Source organism: Neovison vison, chromosome 1 (assembly GCF_020171115.1).
Source record: "Neovison vison isolate M4711 chromosome 1, ASM_NN_V1, whole genome shotgun sequence".
NCBI classification, from domain to species: Eukaryota; Metazoa; Chordata; class Mammalia; order Carnivora; family Mustelidae; genus Neogale; species Neogale vison.
The window spans coordinates 168,145,466-168,171,449 of NC_058091.1; the positions used below are offsets into that span (position 1 = coordinate 168,145,466).

The following is a 25,984-nucleotide window of genomic DNA, read 5'->3' on the forward strand; positions in this document are numbered from 1 at the left end:
AGCAACCTGAGCTTATTTTCTGAGTCATCCTCTTTATTTATCTCACTCCATTTTAGACTAGAAGCTCCCAGGCGGGCCGGACTTCTCCTATCCTGTTCACTGAACTGCCCCCAGCACCAGCTCCGGGCCTGGCACAGGGCAGGTTTGGGGGCTTGGCTGTTGGCTTGTTGGGACCGAGGGAGACCGAGGGACGACAGCTCAAGGGCCATAGTGCGGTCCACTTGAGCAAGACAGCAGGACACGCGGCCACCGCGGATTCTGCCGAGGGATGCCGCACTCGGTCCCACCCCAAGGAGCCGACTCATCCCACCACGTTAGGGCAGAGACCCATCTAGACTCCACCGCAGTGAAAACAACCTCAAAGGTCCCCTCCACCACCCACACTCCCAGGCCTCCGGGCGGGGTCCGCCCGGGCCGCGCAGCCGCAGTGTGGAGGGCCGAACCCGGCCCTGCGCGTCACAGAAGCCCCGCCCCTTACGCGAAGCGGCGGGAGCGCGCGAGCCTCTGTCACGCAGGCGCGTTCGCGCGGCGTAGGTGGCGCTAGAGGCCGCCGGGGGTTTGTGAGGAAACGGCGCTGCCGCCATTTTGTGGGGTGTTTGTCGCAGCGACTGGAGAGAGACGACGGCGGTTTGGAGACGTTTCTCGGCCAGAAGGCCTTTTGCTTTTCCGGAGGTGAGGTTTTGGGTGGGTTGGGTGGGCCGTTACCGTTCTTTTAAGTCTCGAAGTGAGGTGTCGGAGAAACGACCCAGTTCGGGGCCTTGGCGATCGGGGTTTCTTCGGAGCACAGCCCCGCTGGTGGCCTTTGAAACCTAGAGCTGCTCAGGTGCCCTGGTAGGTGTAAAGTCTTGGGGCGGCGGGGCCGCGGTTCCGTCGCTGACTCCTGATGGCCCCGGCCGCTCGCACCGCGGCTCCAGGAGCCAGGACCTGCCGGGAAGACCCTTTGAGAGCCGCCCTTGAGGGCTTGTGCAGTCGGAGATCGAGTTCTCCTCGGAGTGCCGGGTCTCTGCCCGTTGGTAGCGTTCCGGGGGTTTTCCAGAGTCAGAGCCTCTAGCCTCAGCTGCGAGTGCGCCAGAGGCCCTGGCCAGGTGCCTGGGGCGGGGTGGGAACTGACTGCGCGTCGGGGGAACTGCAAGTCTGCGAGTCTAGGTGGTGGAGTTGAGCTTGTGTGCGTGAGAGGCCAACTGTGGAGGGGTCCGTGCCTCGTGCAGCGCTGTTGTTGCCCCCCACCCCCGCCGAAACGGAGCATAGCGTCGCTGCGCAGATTTGCGTTTCCGAAACTGGGGCCGCAGGTAGTGCTTGATTACCTAAGCGCCGCCCCCACCCCCACCCTCCAGCCTAATCTTGCTTTATATTCGTCCTGTTGTGACTGTGCTCCGGGCACACACTCCTCCCGACGTCTCGTTAGCGATTAAGTGCAGTCCTTCCGGAGCCATCTAATCGGAACTTTCCCCCATTTCCATTTTTTAAAGCCCTGCACATGGGGGCTTAAAAGGTTAAAAGGCGGGGTGCATGGGTGGCTCAGTGGGTTAAAGCCGCTGCCTTCGGCTCAGGTCATGATCCCAGGGTCCTGAGATCGAGCCCCGCATCGGGCTCTCTGCTCAGCAGGGAACCTGCTTCATCCTCTCTCTCTGCCTTCCTCTCTGCCTACTTGTGATCTCTGTCTGTCAAATAAATAAATAAAATCTAAAAAAAAAAAAAAAAAAAAAAGGTTAAAAGGCTGGTCATGATCCCAGGGTCTTGGGATGGGTCCGCATCGGGTTCTCTGCTCAGCGGGGAGCCTGCTTCCCCCTCTCGCTGCCTGCCTCTCTGCCTACTTGTGGTCTCTGTCATATAAAATAAAAGAAATAAAGCCATGTACACAGCATAAAATCGTGCGATATGAAAGGGCAGTGAGAGAATCCATTGCTAAGTGGATCCATTCAGTGGAAGGTGGTGATTCTCACGTGTAAGATTCTTTGTGTTAATTGAAGGTAGAGTAATAATTATCAATGCCCCCCCCCCCCGTTTTGTGTGGATGTGAAGGAACTTTATCTGTAACATGTAGATCTGGAATTCTTCCCTTTGCCTCCTCAGACAGTATTTCTGAACATCAGTAAGGGGAAAACTTCATGACAGCTGGATTAAATTTAAAGCAGTGAACTTTTTTTTTTTTAGCAGTGACTAGAGAAATGAAAAAAAAAAACCTCTGGCCCTCCCAGGATGCTGGTTCTTATTTTAATGTTTGGGTATTGATAATTTTGGTGATTTGAGAATTCTGCATTGTTAGAGGTGAGGTGGTTTTGGCAGACTGACAGAAGCGGGGGAAACACCCCACAAAGCTAAAGCAGAGATGTTTTCAAAAACGGCAATCGTAATGGATAGTCATGGTAATAATCCTCGGTCATCCCATGTAATTTTGCTGGCTGTGATTTAAGAACGCCTAACCAAGCTATTTTGAAGAATTACTAATGTGGTTAAAAGACAGTTGGGGTGATGAAGGGAAGATTTGGAAGAATTCCACTAGAAATACACATTATTTTAGATGGCTTTTCTGTTGGCCTTTGCCTCAGGTTAATTTGTAGTGTCATTCACTTCAGTTTCTCATTTTGAGGGTGACTCTATCACACTGGAATGCTCACTTAATCATACCCAGTGAGAATCCTAACACGTTTTAGAATTTTTGATTTACCTGACCAATGCCTTCTCTTTTTTTTTTTTTTTTTTTAAGCAAAAGGTATGATACAAATATTTTCTTAGGGAATACCTCCCAAGAGAATTGCAGCTGCCTCATTTCAAGTCTGTTTTAAATGCATTTGAAATCATTTAAGTTTTTACTTGAATTTGTTTGCTTGTTACTGAGTCATTTGGGCAAGCTAAAGGCAGTAAACTAAGCTGAATTTGCTCCATTTTACCTTTTTTTTTTTTCAGCTTTTGAGTTGTGGAGCTCCCCCTTTGAGCAGTTTGGGTATCACTGTTAAAAACTTAACTGGTTTGTAAAAGAATTAAGATGGGGAGCAGCAGATAGTGATTACACTGTTTTTTGTAATTTATTTTTTATTTATTTTAAGCATATCAGTTTTTTGTTTTTGTTTTGTTTTGTTTTTTTAGTATTCATTATTTTTGCACCACACTCAGTGCTCCATGCAATCCGTGATTACACTGTTAGAACACAGATCCTGAGCCTGGAAGGAACACATGCATTTGAGGTTGTAGATGGAGGCAGGAAATTAGGGACTGCTCACTATCCTCATCTGATTTCACTGACCATATGCATCCTTGTAGGTTGGTTGGTTTCTTCAGTCATCCCAGATCTACAACAGTTATGTTTTCATTTTAAGACTAATTGCAAGATGATCTGGAAATAGAGAAAATGCATTTATAAATAAATCTTTGTTTTGCTATTCAGTTTCTGTGTTTGAATACTGTGTTCAACTCATGTCCTACCTTTTCCCCCCAAAGTTTGGAGTCATTCTGAGATTAGAAAAAGGAACTCTAGTGCCTTTTTTTAAAAAAGAAATTTCTGTACCTTTAAAATGTCATCCCCTATATTTAGCATCCCTAAGTGTTTCTCTGATTTCAGTTGTCTGTATTACAGAATTTTGCCAAAGCCATATGAAACTTAGAATATTTCTCTTTAAAATAGTCCATAAAAGTTAACGTTTTGTTTTAAAGAATTCATATTAATAACTTGATTAGGAGATCATTTACTATAAAAAGAAGGTAAGGGGCACCTGGCTGGCTCTGTCAGTGGAGCACGTGACTTCTGATTTCCAAGTTGTGAGTTCAGGCCTCACGTTGGGTATGAAGATTACTTAAAAATAGGGGTGCCTGCGTGGCTCAGTGGGTTAAGACTCTGCCTTCAGCTCAGGTCATGATCTCAGGGCGCATGAGCCTGCATCAGGCTCTCTGCTCGGCAGGGAGCCTACTTCCCCCTCCCTCTCTGCCTGCCTCTCTGCCTATTTGTGATCTCTCTCTCTGTCAAATAAATAACTAAAATCTTTAAAAAAAAAAAACACCTTAAAAATGTAATAAAAGTGAGTTAAAACTCCTCCAGTTATTAATTTCTAACTGGATATGGTCTGCTGGCGTTCTGAATCTGAATCGTGGCTCTTTCAACCATGTTTACAATAGCAGTTGGCAAAGGTTAGTTGGAGATAAACACCAAAGTGAGCATTTATTTAGAAAAATTGAAAGAAAATGTATTATTTATTTATTTTAAAGATTTTATTTATTTGAGAGAGAGAGACAGTGAGAGAGCATGGGAGGGAAGGTCAGAGGGAGAAGCAGACTCCCCATGGAGCCTGGAGCGTGATGTGGGACTTGATCCCATGACTCCGGGATCATGACCTGAGCCGAAGACAGTTGCTTAACCAACTGAGCCACCCAGGCTCCCCAAGAAAATGTATTATTAAGGTCTCACAGTGTCCTGCATCATTTGGTACTAGATTTGTATGCCATTTACAGTCATCTGACATCTGACAATGGAAATGGTGCCCCATGCCTTGGGAAATATCACCCATAAATACTTTAGAACCAGTATGAGCTCATGTGCTGAGTGTTTATATTTAAATACTCTCTGATATTTTATTTACTGAACATATCATCTATAGCCTCCATAGCTCACTTTTCCTTTCCATTAACAGATGCGGCATTCCAAAAGAACTCACTGCCCTGATTGGGATAGCAGAGAAAGCTGGGGACATGAAAGCTACAGCGGAAGTCACAAACGGAAGAGGAGGTCCCACAGTAGTACGCAAGAAAACAGACATTGTAAACCACATCACCAGTTTAAAGAATCTGATTGGTAAATTACTTCTGAATTAGTAGGATTTTAACACAAGTAGTTTTAATGTTTCTTATTAGCTTATATAGCTTTATTTTGTCAGATTTATAATTCATTAAGTCAACAAATATTCAGAAAATGTTTATTGAGTTCCTTTTATAGGCTAGACACTGTACAGGTGCTGAGGCTACAGCTATGAATAAAACAGTTCATACTCTTATTTATTGATGTCTGTCTGGGACTGGTGGGAGACAGTTGAGTCCCAGGTGCCAGTAGTGTAGTCAGGGCGGTGAGCCATGAACAATTTAGTCATAGTGATGATAGGATGCCCAGTGAGTGCCTTTAACTGGTATGTAGGAGGAGATATGTATTTTAGGGTGCTTATTTAGGGTTGCACAAATGAGAGATGATGAGGGAGTAGAGTTAATCCAGATGAGAAAACCAGCATGTGCTGCTTGGGAATGAATGGTAAAGTGCATGGGGGGCTTAGTCACTTAAACTGTATTCTATAGGTTATATTTGTAGATAAGGCTAGTGAAGGTGTGTATGATTTTTAGAAACTTGGTTATTGTAAGAACCAGTAATTTAAGAAAGGGCCTTAGTGTAAATTTTTCAGTAGCATGTGTCCTGTTAAGCATATGCTTACTGTGTAAAATTCAGAGGTGGTACATTTATATAGAATTAAAGAAATTTTAAAGTTCCTAAAGGATTAAAGAAAGGCTAGGTGAGTAGCATTTCTTTCAGTCTGTCTTCCATTAACTTCCCTTTCTCATTTGTTATGTTGGTTGTATGTTTTCTCCTTGTTTTGTACAGATGTTCCATTGAGACTGTTTGCCAGATTGCTTTCTAAATTAGCCAGCTGGGGTTACTTTAAAAAACAGTATGTAATTTTTTTCCTTCTCCATGCTAAAACAGACTTGTTCTGTGGAACAATGAGCTTGTTGGTAGTCACTGTAGATTAATCTTTCTTCATCACATACTGTCATGTGGGGAAGAGGGAGGGTTTTCACCAGGATGACCGTGACCTGAGCTAATGAGTGCACTGCAGAAAAACGTCTGTACCCTTTTATTAACAAATAAAAATGCCCTGTGAAGCTTAACATCATAGTACTAATAATTGATAAGTTTGTTATTGTAAGTGTAGGAAGGAGGATTTGAGTGATGAACAGTTTTCATGTTCACAGTTAACTACGTAAACATGATACTACATCAGTGCAATTAACCAGTAAGCCAAGCTGCTTCTTTGATATCGGCACTAGAGGTGTCTCTTGGTAATTGCGCTCTATAATCTGGAATATTCTTTTTTTTTTTTTTTTCCCTTAATTTTATTTACTTATTTGACAGAGCGATCACAAGTAGGCAGAGGGGAGGGAAGCAGGCTCCCCACTGAGCAGAGAGCCTGATGCGGGGCTCCATCCCAGAACCCCGAGATCATGCATGACCTGAGCCTAAGGCAGAGGCTTAACCCACTGAGCCACCCAGGCATCCCAATAATCTGGAATATTCTAATAGTCTTTTTTGAAGATTTAGAAACTTTACAGAGGTATTTTTTATAAAATAATTGGAATTACTACAGGTCTCTAACTGCAGTAAACTGTAAAGAAGGTAACCTTGGCAGGTTGCTAGGCCCCCATTATTTCTATTTGTTCTTAAAAAAAAATTCATTCTTTACAAGTCCTTGCCTCTGATTATTTCCTGAAAATAGGTTCTAAGAAGGGACATTTCTAAATTAAAGGGTGTGAACTATTATAAAGCTCTTGCTATATATTCATGTTTTTTTTTTTCCTAGAAAGTTTGTACCAGATTCTACAACATGTTCCCATGCTCCTACCAGTCTTGGCATTTTGAAAGGCCAAGAATAGTGGTTTTAATTTGAATTTTTAAGGTTTTAGTGAGTTTGTCCAATACATGTTTTTTCTCTTTCAGAGTATTGCACTGATTAGAAGAGCTTTTACTGTGTATCTTTTTTTTTTTTTAAACCTTTTTTTTTTTTTTCATACATAGTGCAAAGTGTCTTTTCTTTCTGATTTGTCTTTTGGCGGTAGCCTGTGAATTGGTCTCCGTTGGTACAGGCTTAATTAGTTCTGTACTATATCACTAAGACTCATGTGGCTATGAACAATGCCTTTGTATATTGTGGTAAAAGTTCTTAAGTGTCTTCTTATGTAACCTAGAGTGTCAAGTCTTAAACCAGTGATTCTCAAATTTGAGAATGAACAGATCGCCTCAGAGGTATGTTTTAAATGCATATTACCAGATGTAGATTTAGTCATTCTGACCTGGGGCCCAGAGATCTTCATTTTTAATAATTCATATTTAGACAATATTGAAGAAAGACCACCCTTTGAAAACACCATTTTAAACTCTTTAGCCTGGCATGCAAGATTCGCATGATCTGTTCCCTGCTTATTTATTTGCCTCTGTTTGTTCCCCTATGTGGAATATTGGTCTTGCTGTAATTGTCTACATACTGTTTTCTGGGCTATACACAGACAACCCATCTCCCAGAACACTGTTGTGATCTGTTAATGTGAGATGGTACTAATGCCGTTCTTCTCCCCTGGCATTTCTTCCACTTTCTACTTTATCCAGATCTTGACTTCCCTTTAAGATGCAACTCTGCTTTTTTTATGAAGTCTTCTCTCACCATTTTAAGTCCCATTCCCCACCCCACCCCCATGATCCTAAGCATTCATGCAGCCTTTCAGCATTACCTGCATTGTCGAGTTTTGTTTTTATGTTAGTAATCTCAAATTGTTCATTTGTTGGCAAGGATTTTGCCTTATATATATTTTTTTATCTTCCACAGGACCTGTGTGGAAATAAAAACGAATGCCCGTAGCCTCATTAGTCTTGGCTATTTTGAAGGACCACAGTGAAATATTCACTGGACGTTCAGTGAATATTTTTAGAATTTAAATCAGTCTGTTCATCTTGTCCACTCTGTCCATACATAGCCTTTATAATTCTGTAGACTTTGTTTACATGATCTCTAAAGTGTGGTTGTTACAGATTGAAGAGGTCCCTCATCTTTCTAGTTTATCCTCATGGCTTTATTTCACCTCATGTTTGTCAGTCTGTAGTTTGTTTATGGATTACTGCAGCTCTAGTTTTATGTACTATTTCAGCTAAAGATTATTAGTTTTTTTAAAGAGCATTAGTTTTTTCTGATAGGCTTTGGACTTATATGGAAGGGGATGCCTTACAGAATTAAAAAGGATGCCCTTAATAGTGAGGTAATTTCTAGCCTGATGTATTGTAGATTTCTCGTTGACAGTTTGAGGCCAAGTGATCAGATCCCTGACCTAGACCCACATTTTTATTGTAATATCCTGAGTTGTTTCTCCAATGGTTAGAACTTAAGATTGAAACTGACAAAAGGGAGAAAAGGGGGTTCTGCATTTCCCTAGCCTGGATTTGATGCCAGCCCTGTTGAGTAGGAGTTTAGAGATGCTTTTCCTTTTATTTCTGCCTACACCAGCCCCCCTGGGAAAAAGAACAACAGCATATTCTGGGGAAAGAAAGATGTTGGTGAGGGCACCTAGTCAACATCTGTCACTCCATTGCTTGTCAGGATTCTTTTAGCTGATTTGTCTGACTGGGCAGGTGTCCCCTCTCTCCCTCAGTGCTCCATGTGCATCCCTCTTGAAGCTTCGCACTCTGTTGAAGAGGACACCATCCCAGGTAGAGAGGGGGACGGGAAACTGGGCCAATTGAATCTATGTCCTTTTCTTTCCATCAGATCAAGGCTACTTAAGTGGGATCTGTTGACTTCCTGGGGTCTGTGACCTCTATGAAATTCCTTGCCAAGTTTTGTTTACGCATTTGTGCATTTCTTAGGGGAGAGGGTCCGTAGCTTTCATCAGATTTTTAAAGGGATCTGTAGATTCAGAAGTTAAGCACCATGGCACTAGATGATAAGGTTTCCCATATAGAATTTTTGAGTATTTCGCAAGCAGGAATGACAGGAAATGAGAAACGCAAAGGGAAATAGGGGTGGTGCGGGTGGGTGTTTTGTAATCCTAGGCAAGCAATTACAAGATCCTTTTCTCATTTGTGGGGAATATATTTTAATGTCTTTGGCACATGAGGCAACCTTCAAAAGCTGTGTTGTCTGTTTCTCCAAAAGGAAAAACAGAAAGCTAGGAATACGGAGAGGAGAGGAGATGGGATGGGTAATACGTGTAGTAAAATTGGCCCATGTAATAGTTAGAATGTGCTCTACAACCATGGCAAATCCTTTTCTTTCTAGGGATCTTAATTCAGTGATCTGTGAAATGAAAGGACTGGAATACATGTAAGATTCCTGCTAGCTCTAGTACACCTTTCATGAAAGAATTCTGTGTGTGCCAGAGATAAGTAAAATTCACTTAATATTAAAAGAGAAAGGAATCCTGTTTTTGCCTGCCTCTGATTGTATGTGGCTCTGTGAGGAAAGCGAGTGAGCTGAGTTACAGATGCATATATCATAAGACTGATAAATTGCAGAAGAGCAGTTTTGTGAAGTTTTCTGTTTTAACTGTCTCCAAAAGGTAAAGGGACACTTAGTAAACCCTGAGCACAACATAATTGACTCAAGCTTTGTTCCTTGATGTGAGGTGTTTGTTAGCAGTGTATCTGATGGAGAATGTGAACCCACTTGTTGGTTAAAGCAAAATTATGTCTTAAGTTTGTGAGAGAAGTATAAACTAATCCATCAATTTGAGGTTTTTTTCTTTTATTGAGTTAGCTGTTTAACCAGGAATTATTGAATGTTCTGTTTGAGCTACAGTGCTGCAGAATGAAGAGAATGATTTGAATTCCTTTACTGTGTTCGCAGTCATTATTTAGAAGCGAGGTCCTTGAATGAGAGAGATTATCGGGACCGGAGATATGTTGATGAATACAGAAATGACTACTGCGAAGGCTATGTACCTAGACATTATCATAGAGACGTTGAAAGTGGTTATCGAGTCCATTGCAGTAAATCTTCCGTCCGAAGCAGGAGAAGCAGTCCTAAAAGGAAGCGTAATAGACACTGTTCAAGTCATCAGTCACGTTCGGTATGATTGATTTTGTTTTTATTTGGGTGGATGTTTATTTGTGTGTAAAAGCTCTTAAGAAGCCAGTAAGTTTGAAAAAGTTTATATATACATACAATATTATTTGGATATATTATAATTGTGTTTATATTATTTGAGTCCTTAAACATTCAGATTCTCATAGCTAATCTGTATTTATTAGGTAGCCTTCATTTGCCCACATTTACTCATTTTCTGCAGTCCAGATCATGAGTTCTTGATCTTAATATTAAAATTTTCTTTTAAGTTTTATAATATAATTTTATGAAAAGATGAAGCACCCATCTTTCCTTTCATCTTAAGCTTTTTATTATTTATTTATTTATTTATTTATATTTTTTATTTCAAAAGAAGCCCTTTTCCTGAGAGTTGGAAACAAATCTATAACATTGCACTGGCAGATACTTAACTGTTGTTACTCTCTAGGTAGGGAAGTCCCAGAGTACAGTGCGTCATTGTCCGTAGCTAGTTCCATTGAAATTCTGAAATGGGTGCTGAATGAAAAATGCATTAGCCAAAAGCATGCCTCTTTTTACACTCAGACATCTTCACCAGTTTAATCTGTAAACTTTGAATAAATTGTTTTCTTCCCCAAGTTTTTTTCAGTAGAGGTAGCTTTGATTATTAGATTGAATGCTGAAATTAACTAGCTTTAATTTCCCCTTTTACTTTATGTATATTTTAAAATATTGCTAAATAAACATTCCAACTAATCTTGACATTTTAAAACCTTTTCCTGACAACCTAGACATCTCAATTCACAGCATATGCTATTGTAGAGCAAGAGATAGTAGATCATGACATTGCATTCTTTAAATTTCAGACTTCAATTAAATCAGTATTTTAAAGAGACAATTGTGTTGTTTTTTTCTATTGCCACTTTAAGTATCTTATCTGAAAATCTGTTCCTTGCCATGTTTTTCTTCTGTAACATAAACTGTGCCCTGTGAATTTCTGGGGACTGAATTTGAAATTGCTCCTGCCAACTGTTCGTGGCCTGGTGCTTATCTGAATGCCTGAATATCTCCCCGCTGAATGAATTGCGTATTCTGCCCTGAATTCACTCTGATATATTGATTGGCTGGACGATCTTGGTGCTGCCCACTTGCCGTTCCAGAAGAGCCACCGAAGGAAAAGATCCAGGAGTATAGAGGATGATGAGGAGGGTCACCTGATCTGTCAAAGTGGAGACGTTCTAAGAGCAAGATGTATAGAATATTTTTCAACACTTTTTTAACTTTGCAGACAGAATAATCTTTTTAAGAATAGTTTGTCAGCGGGGGGCTAAAGAACTCTTCATTGCTTTTTTGTTTCGTTTTTTGTGGGTTTGTTTGTTATTTTGTATTTCTTCTTTTCTGTAGAATTTAAAATATTTCTACTCTAAAGTTCCAAAATAATCAATGGAATTTGAGATTAGAGCAAGAAAGATAGCTCTATCTAATTGTTTTTGTAGCAGCTGAAAATAAAATAATTTGAGGGCTGGAACCTTAGTTATGCTTTGATAGAGATCATTTGAAAATATTCCACACTTAAGTATTCATTGTTTGAATAACTAGATAATTTGATCTCAGGTACTTACTCGTCTTTCTCCTCCCTTACTTTAGATGAAATCGTGGACACTTTGGGTGAAGGGGCCTTTGGCAAAGTCGTAGAGTGCATTGATCATGGCATGTAAGTTATTTTTTTCTTTTTTGCACATTCTGATATTTCTTGGGAAAGATCCGTTATTTAAATGAAATGGTATTTTAAGTATTAGCCACGTTTTTTCCTGGGTGGTGTAAATACCCAGAATTTCTTGAACTGTGTCTGGGTTATTTACCAAGAATGTGGATTTTGATCAAGAATGCTGACAGATGGCACCTAGCTGGCTCATTTGGTGGAGTGTGCGACTCTTGATTCCCAGGTTGTGAGTTTGAGCCCCAGGGCAGGTATAAAGATTACTTAAAAATAAAATCTTGTAAACAAAAACCTGACAAATTCTATGGATGGTGTTTGTTGAAATTAAAGTGGGTCTTCAAGTAAAGGGGTTTCCTAGACCTTAGGCCTTGACCCTTAATGTGAGATTTAGAGTGTTTTGCTTTAGTTTTGAATAGCAGAGACAATAAAGCTTTTCTAATCTCCGTGGGAAACATGTATTCCCCATCTGAAAATCACGCAGTGGAAGAAATGGCCTAGCAAAAAGCAGTCTACCCTGGTGTGTCATTAAGGATTGGAAGGGAACATCTTCTGTTTAAAAGGTTTTGGAACCTTCTAGGGGCTCCTGGGTGGCTCTGTTGGTTAAGTGTCTGCCTTTGGCTCAGGTTCATGATCTCCAGGTCCTGGGATCGAGCCTCCATTAGGGAGGCTTAGTGGGGCATCTGCTTGTCCCTCTGCCCCTCCCCCTGCTCATGCTCATAAGCGAGTTTGTTCTCCCCCTCTCAAATAAATGAAATCTTAAAAATAAAAGGTTTTGGAACCTTCCAGCTTTTGGGGGAATGATTCATAATTAAAACTAGAAAAGTCTGCTATTAAGTACTAGATATTACTAGAAGAATTTCATTTTATCACAGTTGTGCTTTATATCATGCAGATTTTGTACATTGTTTCTTCAGACTTCATGAAATAAAAGCTTCTATGGAAAAAAAAAAAAAAAACACAAAAACACAGGGCGCCTATGTGGTTCAGTGGGTTATGCCTCTGCCTTTGGCTCATGATCTCAGGGTCCTGGGATTGAGCCCCACATCGGGCTCTGCTCAGCAGGGAGCCTGCTTCCTCCTCTCTCTCTGCCTGCTGCTTTGCCTACTTGTGATTTCTCTTTATCAAATAAATAAATAAAAATCTTAAAACAAAAACCTTCATTCCCAAATCTGCATATTAGAGTTAGGTGTTTTGTTTTTTTTAGATTTTATTTACTTGTTTGACGAGATATAGAGAGAGAACACAAATAGAGCGGCATGAAGAGGGAGAAGTAGGCTTTCCGCTGAGCAGGGTGCCCCATATGGGACTTGATCCCATAATCCTGGGATCATGACCCAAGCTGAAGGCAGATACTTAACCGACTGAGCCACGCAGGCACCCCTTGAGTTAGCTTCTTAACTATGAAGAAATTCTGTTATTGAAAGGCTGCAGAATAAAGGCCAGATTCTTTAATGTGAAACCCTTTGTGATTTGGCCCTCTGTGTCTTGTTTTAACGTTTTCCTCCAGATCTCTGTTCTGTAGTTTGCAAACTTTTTTATAAGTGAACCTCTTTAAAACCATTCAGTTCAACTGCACATCTCTAAAATGACATCTAAAGTTTTTCATCATAAAGTAGTTGTGGGGGGCGCCTGGTTGGCTCAGTGGGTTAAGCCTCTGCCTTCAGCTCAGGTCATGATCTCAGTGTCTTGGGATCAAGCCCCACATAGGGCTCTCTGCTCAGCGGGGAGCCTGCTTCCTCCTCTCTCTCTGCCTGCTGCTCTGCCTACTTGTGATCTCTCTCTCTCTCTGTGAAATAAATAAAATCTTTAAAAAAAAATAAATAAAAATAAAGTAGTTGGGAAGGAGGTGATTTTTACCTTATTTAAACATTAATATATTTTGAAACTTTTCTATTTAAATATATTTGAGGGAATCTAAATATTTTAGCAACTTGATATACCTGTTAGCCATGAATCAGTTCTTCTTGAATGCTTAAACATGTTTTATTCTTGAAGTTATTTTCATTCCATTTTCCATAAAGTATATTAAGTATCTTTTATTATCACCCTGTCTTTTCTGCAACAAAAATGTGAATGTAAAGGGAAATTTTGAAATACTTTTAGACCTCTAGAAAAGTTTCTCTAGAACAGAAAAAATCCTAAATATCCTTTGTCCAGATTTTCCATGAGTTAACATTTTACATTTTCTTTCTCATTCTCTGTATATACATGTGTCATATTTTCAAATTTTGCTAGATAATCTACAGATCTTACTCACACTTCACCAGTTGCCCTATCATTGTTCTTTAAAATTTCTTGAGGGGTGCCTGGGTGGCTCAGTGGGTTAAAGCCTCTGCCTTTGGCTCAGATCATGATCCCAGAGTCCTGCGATTGAGCCTCGCATCGGGCTCCCTGCTCAGTAGGGAGCCTACTTCCTTCTCTCTCACTGTGTGCCTCTCTGCCTAGTTGTGATCTCTGTCAAATAATAATAAATCTTTAAAAAAAATAAACTAAAATTTCTTGAGATTCCAAATTGTATTTGAGATACTCCCAATTAATGGTATTCAATTGATTAAGTAGAAATCTTTGCAAATTTTGATACTTATCTGACCTAAATACAAAAGTTAATTGGAAATGTGTCTTGGGTTAGTTTGGGCTTAAAAAAAAAGGAGCGGTTAGTTTGGGCGGCTCAGTGGTTGAGTGGCTGCCTTTGGCTGAGATCATGGGGATCAAGCCCTGCATTGGACTCCCTGCTGAGCGTGAAGCCTGCTTCTCCCTCTCCTGCTCCCCCTGCTAATGTTCCCTCTCACACTGTGTCTCTCTCATACAAGTAAATAAAATCTTTAAAAAAAGGAATACATGGGGGCGCCTGGATGGCTCAGTGGGTTAAGCCTCTGCTTTCGGCTCAGGTCATGATCCCAGGGTCCTGGGATCGAGCCCCGCATCGGGCTCTCTGCTCGGCGGGGGGCCTGCTTCCTCCTCTCTCTCTGCCTCTCTGCCTACTTGTGATCTCTGTCTGTCAAGTAAATAGATAAAATCTTTAAAAAAAAAAAAAAAAGGAATACATGTATTCATAAACCTACTTCAAGTGCTTAACTTAAGATGTTTCCTTTTTCAGGGCTCCTGGGTGGCTCAGTGGTTTAAAGCTTCATCTGACTTGAGCTCGGGTAATGATCCCAGGGTCCTGGGATTGAACCCCACATTGGGCTCCCTGCTCAGCAGGGAGTCTGCTCCGCCCCCAATCTACCTCTCTGCCTGCTTGTGATCTTTCTCTCTCTCTCTCTCTCCCCCAAATAATAAATAAATAAATAAATAGCTTTTTAAAAAGGTGTTTCCTTTTTTAAAAGATGACATGTAATCTGTAAGTTGAAAGTATGCAAGTGTTCATTGTAATTACTGAAGTAGTGTTAGTTAACAGCTTTGTTAATTTTTCATTCCCAGAGCTAATAAGCACTGAGAAAACTTGGGTCATGCATAGATGATACTAGAAGGAGTTTTGTCATAGAAGTCTCATAGCAACTCTTTGAAGTCTTGAGATACATGCAAAGTGTCATAGGGAGATTATCATGAAAATAAGTTTTTAATGATTTATCAGGGCACAGTTTCACTGGGGCTTTTTGGAAACAGTGAATTGGAAACCACCAGACTTAGAAAAAAGGTTTGCTGTCCAGCCACTAGAAACCTCAAGGTTGGTTGGTTGGTTGGTTGGTTGGTTTGTTCATTTTACAGTCTAGGGCACATATCTTTTCTTTTTTCTTTTAAGGTTAATTAATTTATTTTGAGGGAGACTGAGGGAAGGGACAGAGGGAAAGCGAGAATCTCAAGCAGATTCTGCGGTGGTCAGCTCACCTAGCAAGACGTGAGGCTGGATCTCATGACCTGATCCGAAATCCAGAGTTGGCTGCTGAATGGGCTGTGCCACCTAGGCGCCCCCTACGGCACATATTTTAATATACTAATGGGGGGGTATGAAGTTTTTTTTTCTTGTGTAAAGTGGAAGGACCAGAGTTTTAAGAAAAAGAAAAAAAAAAAGGCTTGAGTGTTGATTCATCTTCAGGAAGATCAGATTTAGAAAAGAAGACAAAAGGAATTTGAAGAAACCCATTTCCTCAAGAGCATGCATGGCTTGATACGTTTTATTTTTATTTATTTATTTATTTTTATTTTTATTTTTTAAAAAGATTTTATTTATGTATTTGACAGACAGATCGCAAGTAGGCAGAGAGAGAGGGAGGAGGAAGCAGGCTCCCCACCAAGCAGAGAGCCCTATGCGGGGCTCGATCCCCTGACCCTGAGATCATGACCCAAGCCGAAGGCAGAGGCTTTAACCCACTGAGTCACCCAGGCGCCCCACTTGATACGTTTTGAAAGTATTACAGATACCCTGACTAAAGCTTGTGCCCCACACTAGCTGTTTCTCTTCACTTGAGTCTGTGAATATAGTAAACATTTTCCTGGCTTCACGACTTACTGATGGCCTGTCCTTTGTTTGAACGTGTTCACTTTTCCTCCCAAATTTTAAAGACTGGTAGCTATTTTTCAGGGCTCAGTCACGTGTCAACTTCTTCTCTGAATAAGTTTGAGCCTCCCTTAGCCCCCTAATTGTTAGGCTCGCCCATCTCTTCGCTGTGTAGTAGCTCCTACGAAGCACTTCTGACCTTGTAAGTTGTTCATGTGTCTGTTTTTTCCATTTGACTGAGGAGCATAGGGACAAGCCTTGTCTTTGTCACTAACAACCTATGCGCCTTCTGGCACAGGTTGGGTCTGAGCATACGCTTTTAGCAGTAGCATGTTCTATTTGAGGTTTTATTTTTATCTTTTTTTTTTTTTTTAACTTTTGTATGAAGTCTAGGTTAATGTAAAATTCTGAAAACATTAAAATTTTTGAGTATTAAGGAATTAATTGCTTTCTAGAAATTGTGTTTTGTCAGGTTGTTTTGAACGGATGTTATATGGAATTGGATGTAAGATGTCCTGAAAGACTTTTAGAACAATAACAGTAATTGATACTCAGTAAGATTATGCCTTAGAGGACACGTCTTCATCCTGCTCCTATACATAAATGGTTTTCATCTTAATTTTGTTTTTAAGGGATGGCATGCATGTAGCAGTGAAAATTGTAAAAAATGTAGGTCGATACCGTGAAGCAGCTCGTTCAGAAATACAAGTATTGGAGCATTTAAATAGTACTGATCCCAATAGTGTCTTGTAAGTATAAACTTAAACTGTGATCTGTCCTGTTGCCTAAAATAACCAGAATTCTGTGAACTGACTTGTTTTTATTTTGATCTGTTTTAGCCGATGTGTCCAGATGCTAGAATGGTTTGATCATCATGGTCATGTTTGTATTGTGTTTGAACTACTGGGACTTAGTACCTATGATTTCATTAAAGAAAATAGCTTTCTACCATTTCAAATTGACCACATCAGGCAGATGGCATATCAGATCTGCCAGTCTATAAATTGTAAGTATACTTGATAAATTTTAAACACCAGAAAATTAAGTTTTCACTGTACAAGCAACATGTCAAAATATTGTTACTAAAAATACACATTATAGGTAAAGATGAAATTCCTATGTCACTATTAATCTTAAGTGTCCCCCAATACAGATGAAATACATAAGTGAAACTAAAAATGTCTTTTTGTTCTCTTATAGTTTTGCATCATAATAAGTTAACCCATACAGATCTGAAGCCTGAAAATATTTTATTTGTGAAGTCTGACTATGTAGTCAAATATAATTCTAAAATGGTAAGTTAACAGTTTTATTTTAATTTTGGTGGTGGTTTTGTTTTTTGTTGTTGTTGTTGTTGTTGTTTTGGGTGGTGGTTTTTAAACTTAATTTGTTTTGGTGATCTTGGATGAGGAATTTTATTTTCACTTCTGAGGCTGGTTATATCCTGAATTTTAACCAAAAAAAGGATAAACTTTCTTTACCTTTCTCGTGGAGTTATGTTGAAAATCAAAAAGATAATTCATGTGCATGCCTTTTGAAGTGCTGTAAAGTATTTTGTGTCTTTACTGATCTTCATGTTGACTCAACTGTATTTTTCTAGAAACGTGATGAACGCACATTGAAAAACACGGATATCAAAGTTGTTGACTTTGGAAGTGCAACGTATGATGATGAACATCATAGTACTTTGGTATCTACACGGCATTACAGAGCTCCAGAGGTCATTCTGGGTCAGTGGACACCACCCTTCCTGATACTATAATTAAGAGATTTTTTTTTCCTCCACATCTTTTGTTAGGGGACAGATAGAGGGATGGGTGTGATTTTCTCAGTGTACAGAAAATAGATTATCTGTCCTAAGAAAAACTGTCTGGACATGGCTACAAATACTTTTTTTGTTTTTGTTTTTTTTTTTAAAGATTTTATTTATTTATTTGAGAGAGATTTATTGAGAGAGATCACAAGCAGGCAGAGAGAGAGGAGGAAGCAGGCTCCCTGCTGAGCAGAGAGCCCGATGTGGGGCTCGATCCCAGGACTCCGAGTCCATGACCCGAGCCGAAGGCGGCGGCTTAACCCGCTGAGCCACCCCGAATACTTTTTTTGAATGGGAAAAATGTGATACCATCTGTAAAGACATTCCAGGTGGTTGGTTTTTGTTGTTGTTTTTAATTTTTACTTTTTTAATTATGTTTGTGTGCATGCTCGCTCCATGCCCAGCATGGAGCCCAGAGCAGGTCTTGAACTCACATCCCTGAGATCAAGCAAGACCTGAGCTGAAATCAAGAATTGGACGCTTAACTGAGCCACCCAGCTGCCCCCCAAGTGATTTTTTTTTTTTTTTAAGATTTATTTATTTATTTGACAGACAGAGATCACAAGTAGGCAAAAAGGCAGGCTGAGAGAGAGGGAGAAGCAGGCTTCCCGCTGAGCAGAGGGCCCGATGCAGGGCTCGATGCCAGGACCTTGAGATCATGACCTGAGCCAAAGGTAGAGGCTTTAACCCACTGAGCCACCCAGGTGCTCCCCAAGTGATTATTTTTTAAGCAAGTTAACCACACGAGATCATAAAAGGGCAAGTTCTAGTGACAAAGTATGTCACGGCAGTGTGAACTAAAGGGGGTACCAATTTTCATGTTACAATAGCATGGTGCTGTAGAAATGCTAAAGGTCTGGTTGGCAGACATGTAGGTAAAGGGCAGGTCAGTTTGATAATCCTTGACTTGAGAAAGATTAAAGAAGAAAATTACTTTAAGGTACCGAGTTTTAAAAGAAGAGGGACTTCAGTAAGGGAGTGCATATCTTGCACCTCAAAATGTCAGAGACCAGGTCTTGTTAATAAAGTGGAGAAGTATCAGGAGGTTGGGGGTTCAGATGGGAACCCCCATCTGAAGTTCAGATCAGGTGCTCTTGAGACATGGTTCCATGGAATAGGCTTGTTAGCAAAAAGGTCCAACTGAGGTTGGATAGAACATTTTTGCAGAGTCCGTTCTTTTTACCTTTTTTTTGTGCAACAGGAGTTGGTAGTTCAGAATAAGAGTAGAAAAACAAGCTTAACTCCACTTGGAGTGGAGGATTGCTAAAGACATAAGGAAATTGAGAATATTCTACAGTGCTGGCCAGTAGAACTTTACTTGTTTCTGTGGAAATATTCTGTATTTGCAGTATCCAGTATGGTAACTGTTCACCACATGTGGACTATTGTGTACTTGGAGTGTAGGTGGTGTGACTGAGACACTGTATTTTAAATTTTATATTAGTTTAAATGTTAGCTGTAAATAGCCTCATGTTAGCTGGTGGCTTCCGTGTTGGACAGCACAGGTCTTGAACTGGTCTTTGAAATGGATGATAATAGGATTTCTGCTTAGATGGTGTGTAGGCATCTATTGTGTTGCAGTAGTTTAGAAAGTGTATCCATGGTTGAGGACTAAAGGCTTCAGTGAGGGCAAAAGAAGTATGGGAAAGAGTCTATGGACAGAGAGCTGTTTTCAGATCTTGAAAGGATACAACTTCCTATGTTGTCAATTTTAAGATGCAGATTATCCCCCACACACACAGTACAAAGTAACTGGCATTTTTTTTGTTACTAGTACATAAAATAGTTGTGTGTCTTTCTGTTAACGGCCTCCTAGATTGGGTAAAATACAGTAATTCTTAAGAATGACCATAACACAGTTCCAAGTTTGGCCATACTAGATAGCGGCTATAAATCCGGAATTGGGGTTATTGCCCTTGAGGAAAAGAAGTCAGCAGATTGGGCAATTAGAAGGGCCCTTTGTGTTTCTGGATTACTGATCCCGAGGATTGAGGCAGAATTAGGTTGAAGAGGAAGATGAAATCAGGGGCTGCCATTGAGGAGGGCAGTTGGTCGCCTGCCTTGCGCGTTGGTAGTAAATGGATGAGGCTGAGAGAGGTAGGTAGATGTGAATGGTGGGAAATCCCAAAGAGTCTGAGCGCTGACTTCCCAGAGAATGGGATGGTTTAGAACGGTGTGTGGCAGAAGGTTATGGTCATCTGGGAACAAAGCTGCTTTGGAAGATGGGAGTGGCTGGAGAAGAAAACCTTCATTTTAGGTCTAAGATCTATCATTTGCAGATTTTTTGTGTGTGTCACTGTAGGTAGAACCCATTTGTTACCCATTTGTTTGGATAGTAGGCATTTGAGCATTAACGAAAATGACTAAATCAAGAAATAAGTAAATAAAATGACTAAATCATAGTCAAGTTTTTGAATGTGCTTTTCGTTACTGAAAGTAATTGGGATGTCTTTTACAGTAGGTTTTATTTATACATTATTATTTTATTAAATACTTGATCTTTAAAAGTTGAAAACATCCGTACGGTTTACTTTTTTTCTCCTTTCCAATTAAGTAGGCTTAAGAAGACTAGGTATTTTATTCTTTCCTGAATGGTAGAATCGTGAAAGAGAATGTATACGTGAAATCACGTACTGACAGCCTAAAAAGCACATATATAAGTAGACTAAGTAGATCCTGTGAACTATAAATTGCTCTATAATTCTGCTTATAGTGAAACTGCTTACAATACCATTACAATCATAATTTATGTAAAATTGTATTTTTTTAATGCAAGAGATAAACTCTGCCTTTAAGCTGATAATAATAAATGGTTAGTAATTACATTTTAAGGATGATTGTCAACCTGTATTTGCTATACAAATGTAAATTTTCCTGGAGCAACCATGAACTGGGTATAACCGTGCTTCCCATTGCATGCAGTTCAAAGATATTGGAGTATATGTACAAATCGGTAGTTACATGTGGAAAATACTTGCTAGCCCTTTTCTTATTTTACATAAAATGCCCCCACCCCCAGATTAAAGCACTGACTTGGAAGGATGTGGAGAATTATGAGAACATACTGAGTAACATTTTATATAAAACTGAAAAAGTAAACCCTAAGTTTACTGTCCTATCCTCCCAAATGGGCTAGGTGAAAAGGGCCCCCATGCAGGGAAGGCTGTAGGGTATTGGCAATTAAAAACCGTTGCATATACAAGTGTTGCGTTTTGGGGGCTCCTGAGTGCTCCGTCAGTTGAGTGTCTGCCTTCAGCTCAGGTCGTGGTCCTGGGGTCCTGGGATCCAGCTCCGTGTCAGGCTCCCTGCTCAGGGGGAGTCTGCTGCTTCTTCTACTTGTGTGTGTGTGTGTGTGCGTGTGTGTGTGTGTGCTCGCTCGCTCTCTGTCTGTCTGTCTGTCAGATTAATTAAAAACAAAACAAGTATGTGTTTTTGTTTTTACAGCTTTAGGTTGGTCCCAGCCTTGTGATGTTTGGAGCATAGGTTGCATTCTTATTGAATATTACCTTGGTTTCACAGTCTTTCAGGTATGTATTTAATAAATAGCATTTCATAATTCTCAGTGTTAAAGGCATATGAAAATTTAGGCCTCCATATTAACAAGTTGCTGTAGTGTTCTTCTTAAGGTTAAAATTTACATATGGAAAATGGTCATTCTTCTCTAAAACCAGAATTGGGGGAACTACCCTTAGTGAATGGTCATAGTGCATTTTGCATGTGATTGGAGTTCATATTGTCTTGTGTTTCCATTTTTTTATTGAGTTCCTGCACAAGTTTGTATTAGTTTATTGTGGCCAGCTTTAATTCATTCTGGTTATGTTAACTGTCAGCACGACCATGACCAAGTCACTTAGTCCTTTTTATAAAGTGATTCAGGAAGAATAAATTGTATTTGAGATGTTTGTATTAAGCATCTGTGACCCCCTAGGCACATTTCAAGGCGCTTAGGTGTATAAAGATGAAAAGACAACATCTCTCTCCTCAAGGAAGTTGTGCAAAAGATAGACGTGGGAGAGCTTACAATACAGTGTGGTGTATTTGCTCTCATGGGACAATGTGGAAAGTGTAGTGGGAACCCAGGAAAGATGGACAGTTCAATTCCTCTGAAAAGGCATCACTGAGGAAGGTGTGGGAAGTTTAAGCCAGCGCCAGAAGGAAGATGAGGGCTTTGTCAGAAAACCAGAGAATGTGGAGGTCGGCTCAGGAAGAGGAAGCTGGACCCATAAATGAGTGGAGGCATAAAAGAACGTACTCTGGTTGGGGAATTATAAACAGTGCTGTCAGAATCTTGCATAAGTGGGAAAATGATGCAGCGACTGACTAATGGACCTGTTTGGATAGAAAGGTACTTATTTCTAGAAGTTAGTGTTACCCAGAATGTAGACCAATCCAAAGTGAAAATGATTTTGTGAGTTTGTCATTCTGGCATTTATTTGGAGATCATTCCTCCAGGTTTTTTGTTTGTTTTTGGTACTAAAATGTCCCTTTGAAGGAATAATGATAATAGTTGTTGGCAGGTTTTTTTTGTTTTTTTTTTTTAAATTAAAATCCTTACTTAGCAAAACAAAGCAGGAAACCTTATTTAAGTCCCTGCTTTCTTCTGTCATAATTCTTCTTACATCTGAAATTTAACCGTCTCCTAGAAGCTTTAAGTTGTATAAGCATTGACGAAGTTTTAGTAGGGTTGTAGTGTGACGGAAGTGTTGTGATCTGTTTTGGAAGTGATGGGGGTGCCGGTTGGGCACATTCTGCTTCCTGTTGAGGATGACTTGAAGGGTGAAGGGGAAGTGTGAGGAGTTCAGAGTCACTTGGGTGGTGGCTGTGGTAGAACATGTGTCTCGGGCTTGTGGGGCCTGTCACCAGCCTTCTCCTGTTGCTAATCCCTAGCAATCCTGTTAAAAGTACTCTGAGTTTATAGACAAGTTTGAGATCTAGAACCATGGTGACGAGTGAGTTCTTGGAGGTGGTGTATCTGGTTTGTGGCGGTAAGCGGAGGGTCAGAAAAAGTTGAGCGGACGGTTTGCCACCTTCATTCTGATACCTATAAAAGTTGCTTCCCATGATTTGTGAGTGTAAATCACTCTGAGGTCTTAAGTGCAGATCATTAACACTTGAGACTTGTTTTCTGTTTTAAGTTCCACGCTCCAAAATAGTCTTAAACTAAGGAATTCTTTTTTAAATGTGGAGCTAGCTTTTTGCCACATCTGTTGCAAGAATGAAGACTGTTCTGAGCAATCACTCTGAAGGGATGCACTATTACTGCAAAGAGCCCCAGGGGAAATGGTGGGGAAATGCCCTTAACTGTAGCCAGTTCTTTCCCGTCTGTAGTTCTTTATAGAACATGAGCAAGGGTGTTAGGGACACTGGGCTTCCATTACAAGATGAGGTCTGTGTGTGCTCATTTCCCCAACAGTGTTGTTCAGGAGCATGGTTTTCTTGTTGAATATGACACTTCTTGGGTGAAAATACACCAGAAGGGTTGGGATGAGGCTAAGTGTTGAGGGTTCAGTATCTCTCAAGCCAAGAAAGATGAGTTAATTCTAGAAGGAAATGACCCTGAACTTGTATCAGATGAGCTGCTTTGATAGCAAGCCACAACAGTTAAAAACAAGGTATCAGAAAATATGGGCTGGTGTCTAGAATTCTGAAAAAGGAACAGTTCACTGCAGGCTGGTGATTAAGATCTAAGTGCCAGATGACCTTCTAGACTCTTTTGTGGTATTCTTTTTTTTTTTTCCCCCCAAATTTACTCCCCCCCCCCCCCCGCTTGTGGTATTCTAGAAACATAAAGATAAATGTGTGGAGCTAGTATTACCTGCTCCTGTCATGGATTTGGGACTCCACGTGGTGGAGGTGGGGTGCTAGGAACAGTAGTTGATAGATTTTAAAAAGCATTACCCACAGCCTCTGCTCTTCAGACTGAGAGTTGGCAAATGATACCCTGCCTGATGCCTGCTTTAAAAAAAAGAATATGTGACAGAGACCATTTGTGGCCAGGTAGGCCTAAAATACTTACGTTTGGACCTTCACAAAAGTTTGCTGGCCTCTCATCAGAGAGCTCACCATCTCAGCTGTAAGTGTGCAGGTGTCTCTCCTTCAGCCAGAGCTCTGCTCCTGTGTGACTTAATAATAGGAGTTTTGACTTAGGTCCATAATTCACCTTTCCTCATTTACAAGCTAGTATCTCAGCTTCTTGGACACGCACATTCCCATATATGGAGCTCAGGATTGTTGTGAGAAATTACTGGCCCTGGATTTTTATTGCCTGAAAAGAGTAAATGTTAACATGTTGCTTTTCACTGGTGAGTGGAGGCCAGTTTGGGGTCAGCAGCTGAGTAAGTGAGGAGACCAGTTTTCTGATACTCTTTCCTAGTCGTTTTTCAGCAAACAGTGCATGAATTGAAAATACGTAAGGAAAACGTTCAGTTTCACATTAAATTCCATGTCTTCTGCTATCCAGAACCTTACTGTTGGGTATCAGAAAGACTTCGGTTTTACTGGTTTCCACGGAGAATACGGCTCATTGAGTTTTGTTCCATCTTTGAAGTAGAGTGTATCGGTATCAGCCGTGTAGCTGTCTAATCTAGCCCTTTGTGTCAGTGCTGTTTTCTTGTATTTTCCTTTATTGTGCATTAGCACAAGAGAAAGTGCTAAGTTCGTTTTTCTTACGTGTTTTAGACTCATGATAGTAAAGAGCACCTCGCAATGATGGAACGAATACTAGGACCCATACCAACACACATGATTCAGAAAACAAGGTACGTGTATTGCCCTGTATTCAGACTATAGAGAACCCAACTTTGGTGTCAGTGCTTATCCCAAGGACTTCAGATTTGGATTCTTTTCCCCCAGGCAGTCAAATTTTTTTAAAGTAATGCAGTATTTACCTTGTGATCTAGTAAACAGAGGTGGTGTTTTTTACATTCAGGTTAACCTTTGCATAAATGTTTTCCTAACTTGATAAAAACATAATACAGAGAGTAGTAAAAAGAGCTTCATCTTGGAGTCCTCTCGATCTGTTTGTATCCCGGACTACTGCTAGCTAGATGTCTGCCTTTGGACAAGATGCTAGAGTGGTTTGCAAACAGAACTTCACCACCGCTCCCAGATCTAGTGAAATCTGAACTCAGAGGACTGGATCCGGAGGCCGACGCTGGTCTGTGTATGGTACTTATGAGCCAACTTAGGTGGGCCCCTGAAACCCCTGAGGGTGTGAGAGTGAGGAAGATGCACCATAAAGTATCTGATCCATAACTGCTGAGATTTGAAAAAATTGTATGCATGTGTATGTGTGTGTATAGAGCCGTCCATGCTCCCATCTGTTCCAGTGGGGGCAGGGTAAACATGTGACTCTTAAGTTGTTTTTACTGACCCAGACTTTTTCTTACAGAAAACGCAAGTATTTCCACCATAACCAGCTGGACTGGGATGAACACAGTTCCGCTGGCCGATATGTTAGGAGACGCTGCAAACCATTAAAGGTAAAAGAAAAAAGATACAAGGTGGTTTAAAAAAATGTTTTTAAAAACTATTTTTAAATCTCTCTCTTAAACAGACATTTTCCCCCCCAGGAATTTATGCTCTCTCATGATGAAGAACATGAGAAACTATTTGACCTGGTACGAAGAATGTTAGAATACGACCCAGTGAAAAGAATCACCTTGGATGAAGCCTTGCAGCATCCTTTCTTTGACTTATTAAACAAGAAATGAAATGGAAATCAGTGGTCTTACTATATACTTCTCTAGAAGAGATTACTTAAGACTGTGTCAGTCAACTCTAAACATTCTAATATTTTTGTAAACATTAAATTATTTTGTACAGTTAAGTGTAAATACTGTATGTTTTGTATCAATAGTATAATTACCTTGTTAAGCAAGTATGGTCTTAATAATGAATGAACTATAAAAGTTAAATTAATTTTCCTTTTTGAAATTACCATTTTTAAAAATCTTTGGAATATTCTTTGTGTCCAGTGATAAATGTGATTGATCTTGTCTTTTGTACATGGAGGTCAACTCTTTGAAGTGATTTTTTTGAGTAAAAGGCAATCTTGACTACTTTATTCTTAATGAATATTCTTTATATACCTCAAATTCAAAACTTTTTGTAATTTTTTTTTTCTGTAATTGTTGAACAAGTAATAAATATTAACTCCCAATAGGCAGGTATTGGAAACCAAAACCCATAGGAAAATGTTTACTCTTGGAATTTCATTAAATTTTAAGAATTGT

The 25,984-nt window shown here is 40.2% G+C and overlaps 1 protein-coding gene across 4 annotated transcripts; it reads left to right on the forward strand.

The window, feature by feature from the left end:
* The first annotated feature begins 529 nt into the window (after positions 1 to 529).
* On the forward strand, positions 530 to 25,984 carry CLK4 (CDC like kinase 4). Of its 4 annotated transcripts, none has more exons than XM_044262762.1 (13): positions 530 to 672; positions 4,623 to 4,783; positions 9,582 to 9,804; positions 10,940 to 11,030; positions 11,427 to 11,493; positions 16,570 to 16,686; positions 16,777 to 16,943; positions 17,138 to 17,232; positions 17,538 to 17,667; positions 21,195 to 21,277; positions 24,429 to 24,508; positions 25,141 to 25,231; positions 25,322 to 25,984. In XM_044262762.1, the coding sequence occupies exons 2-13, from the start codon at positions 4,623 to 4,625 to the stop codon at positions 25,460 to 25,462; spliced, it is 1,446 nt and encodes a 481-aa protein (XP_044118697.1). In that variant the 5' UTR covers positions 530 to 672; the 3' UTR covers positions 25,463 to 25,984. The 4 variants fall into 4 exon arrangements, with proteins under 4 accessions (XP_044118697.1, XP_044118706.1, XP_044118714.1 ...); XM_044262771.1 differs by having other exon boundaries at positions 25,306 to 25,431; XM_044262779.1 differs by lacking the exons at positions 530 to 672; positions 4,623 to 4,783 and adding an exon at positions 9,015 to 9,059.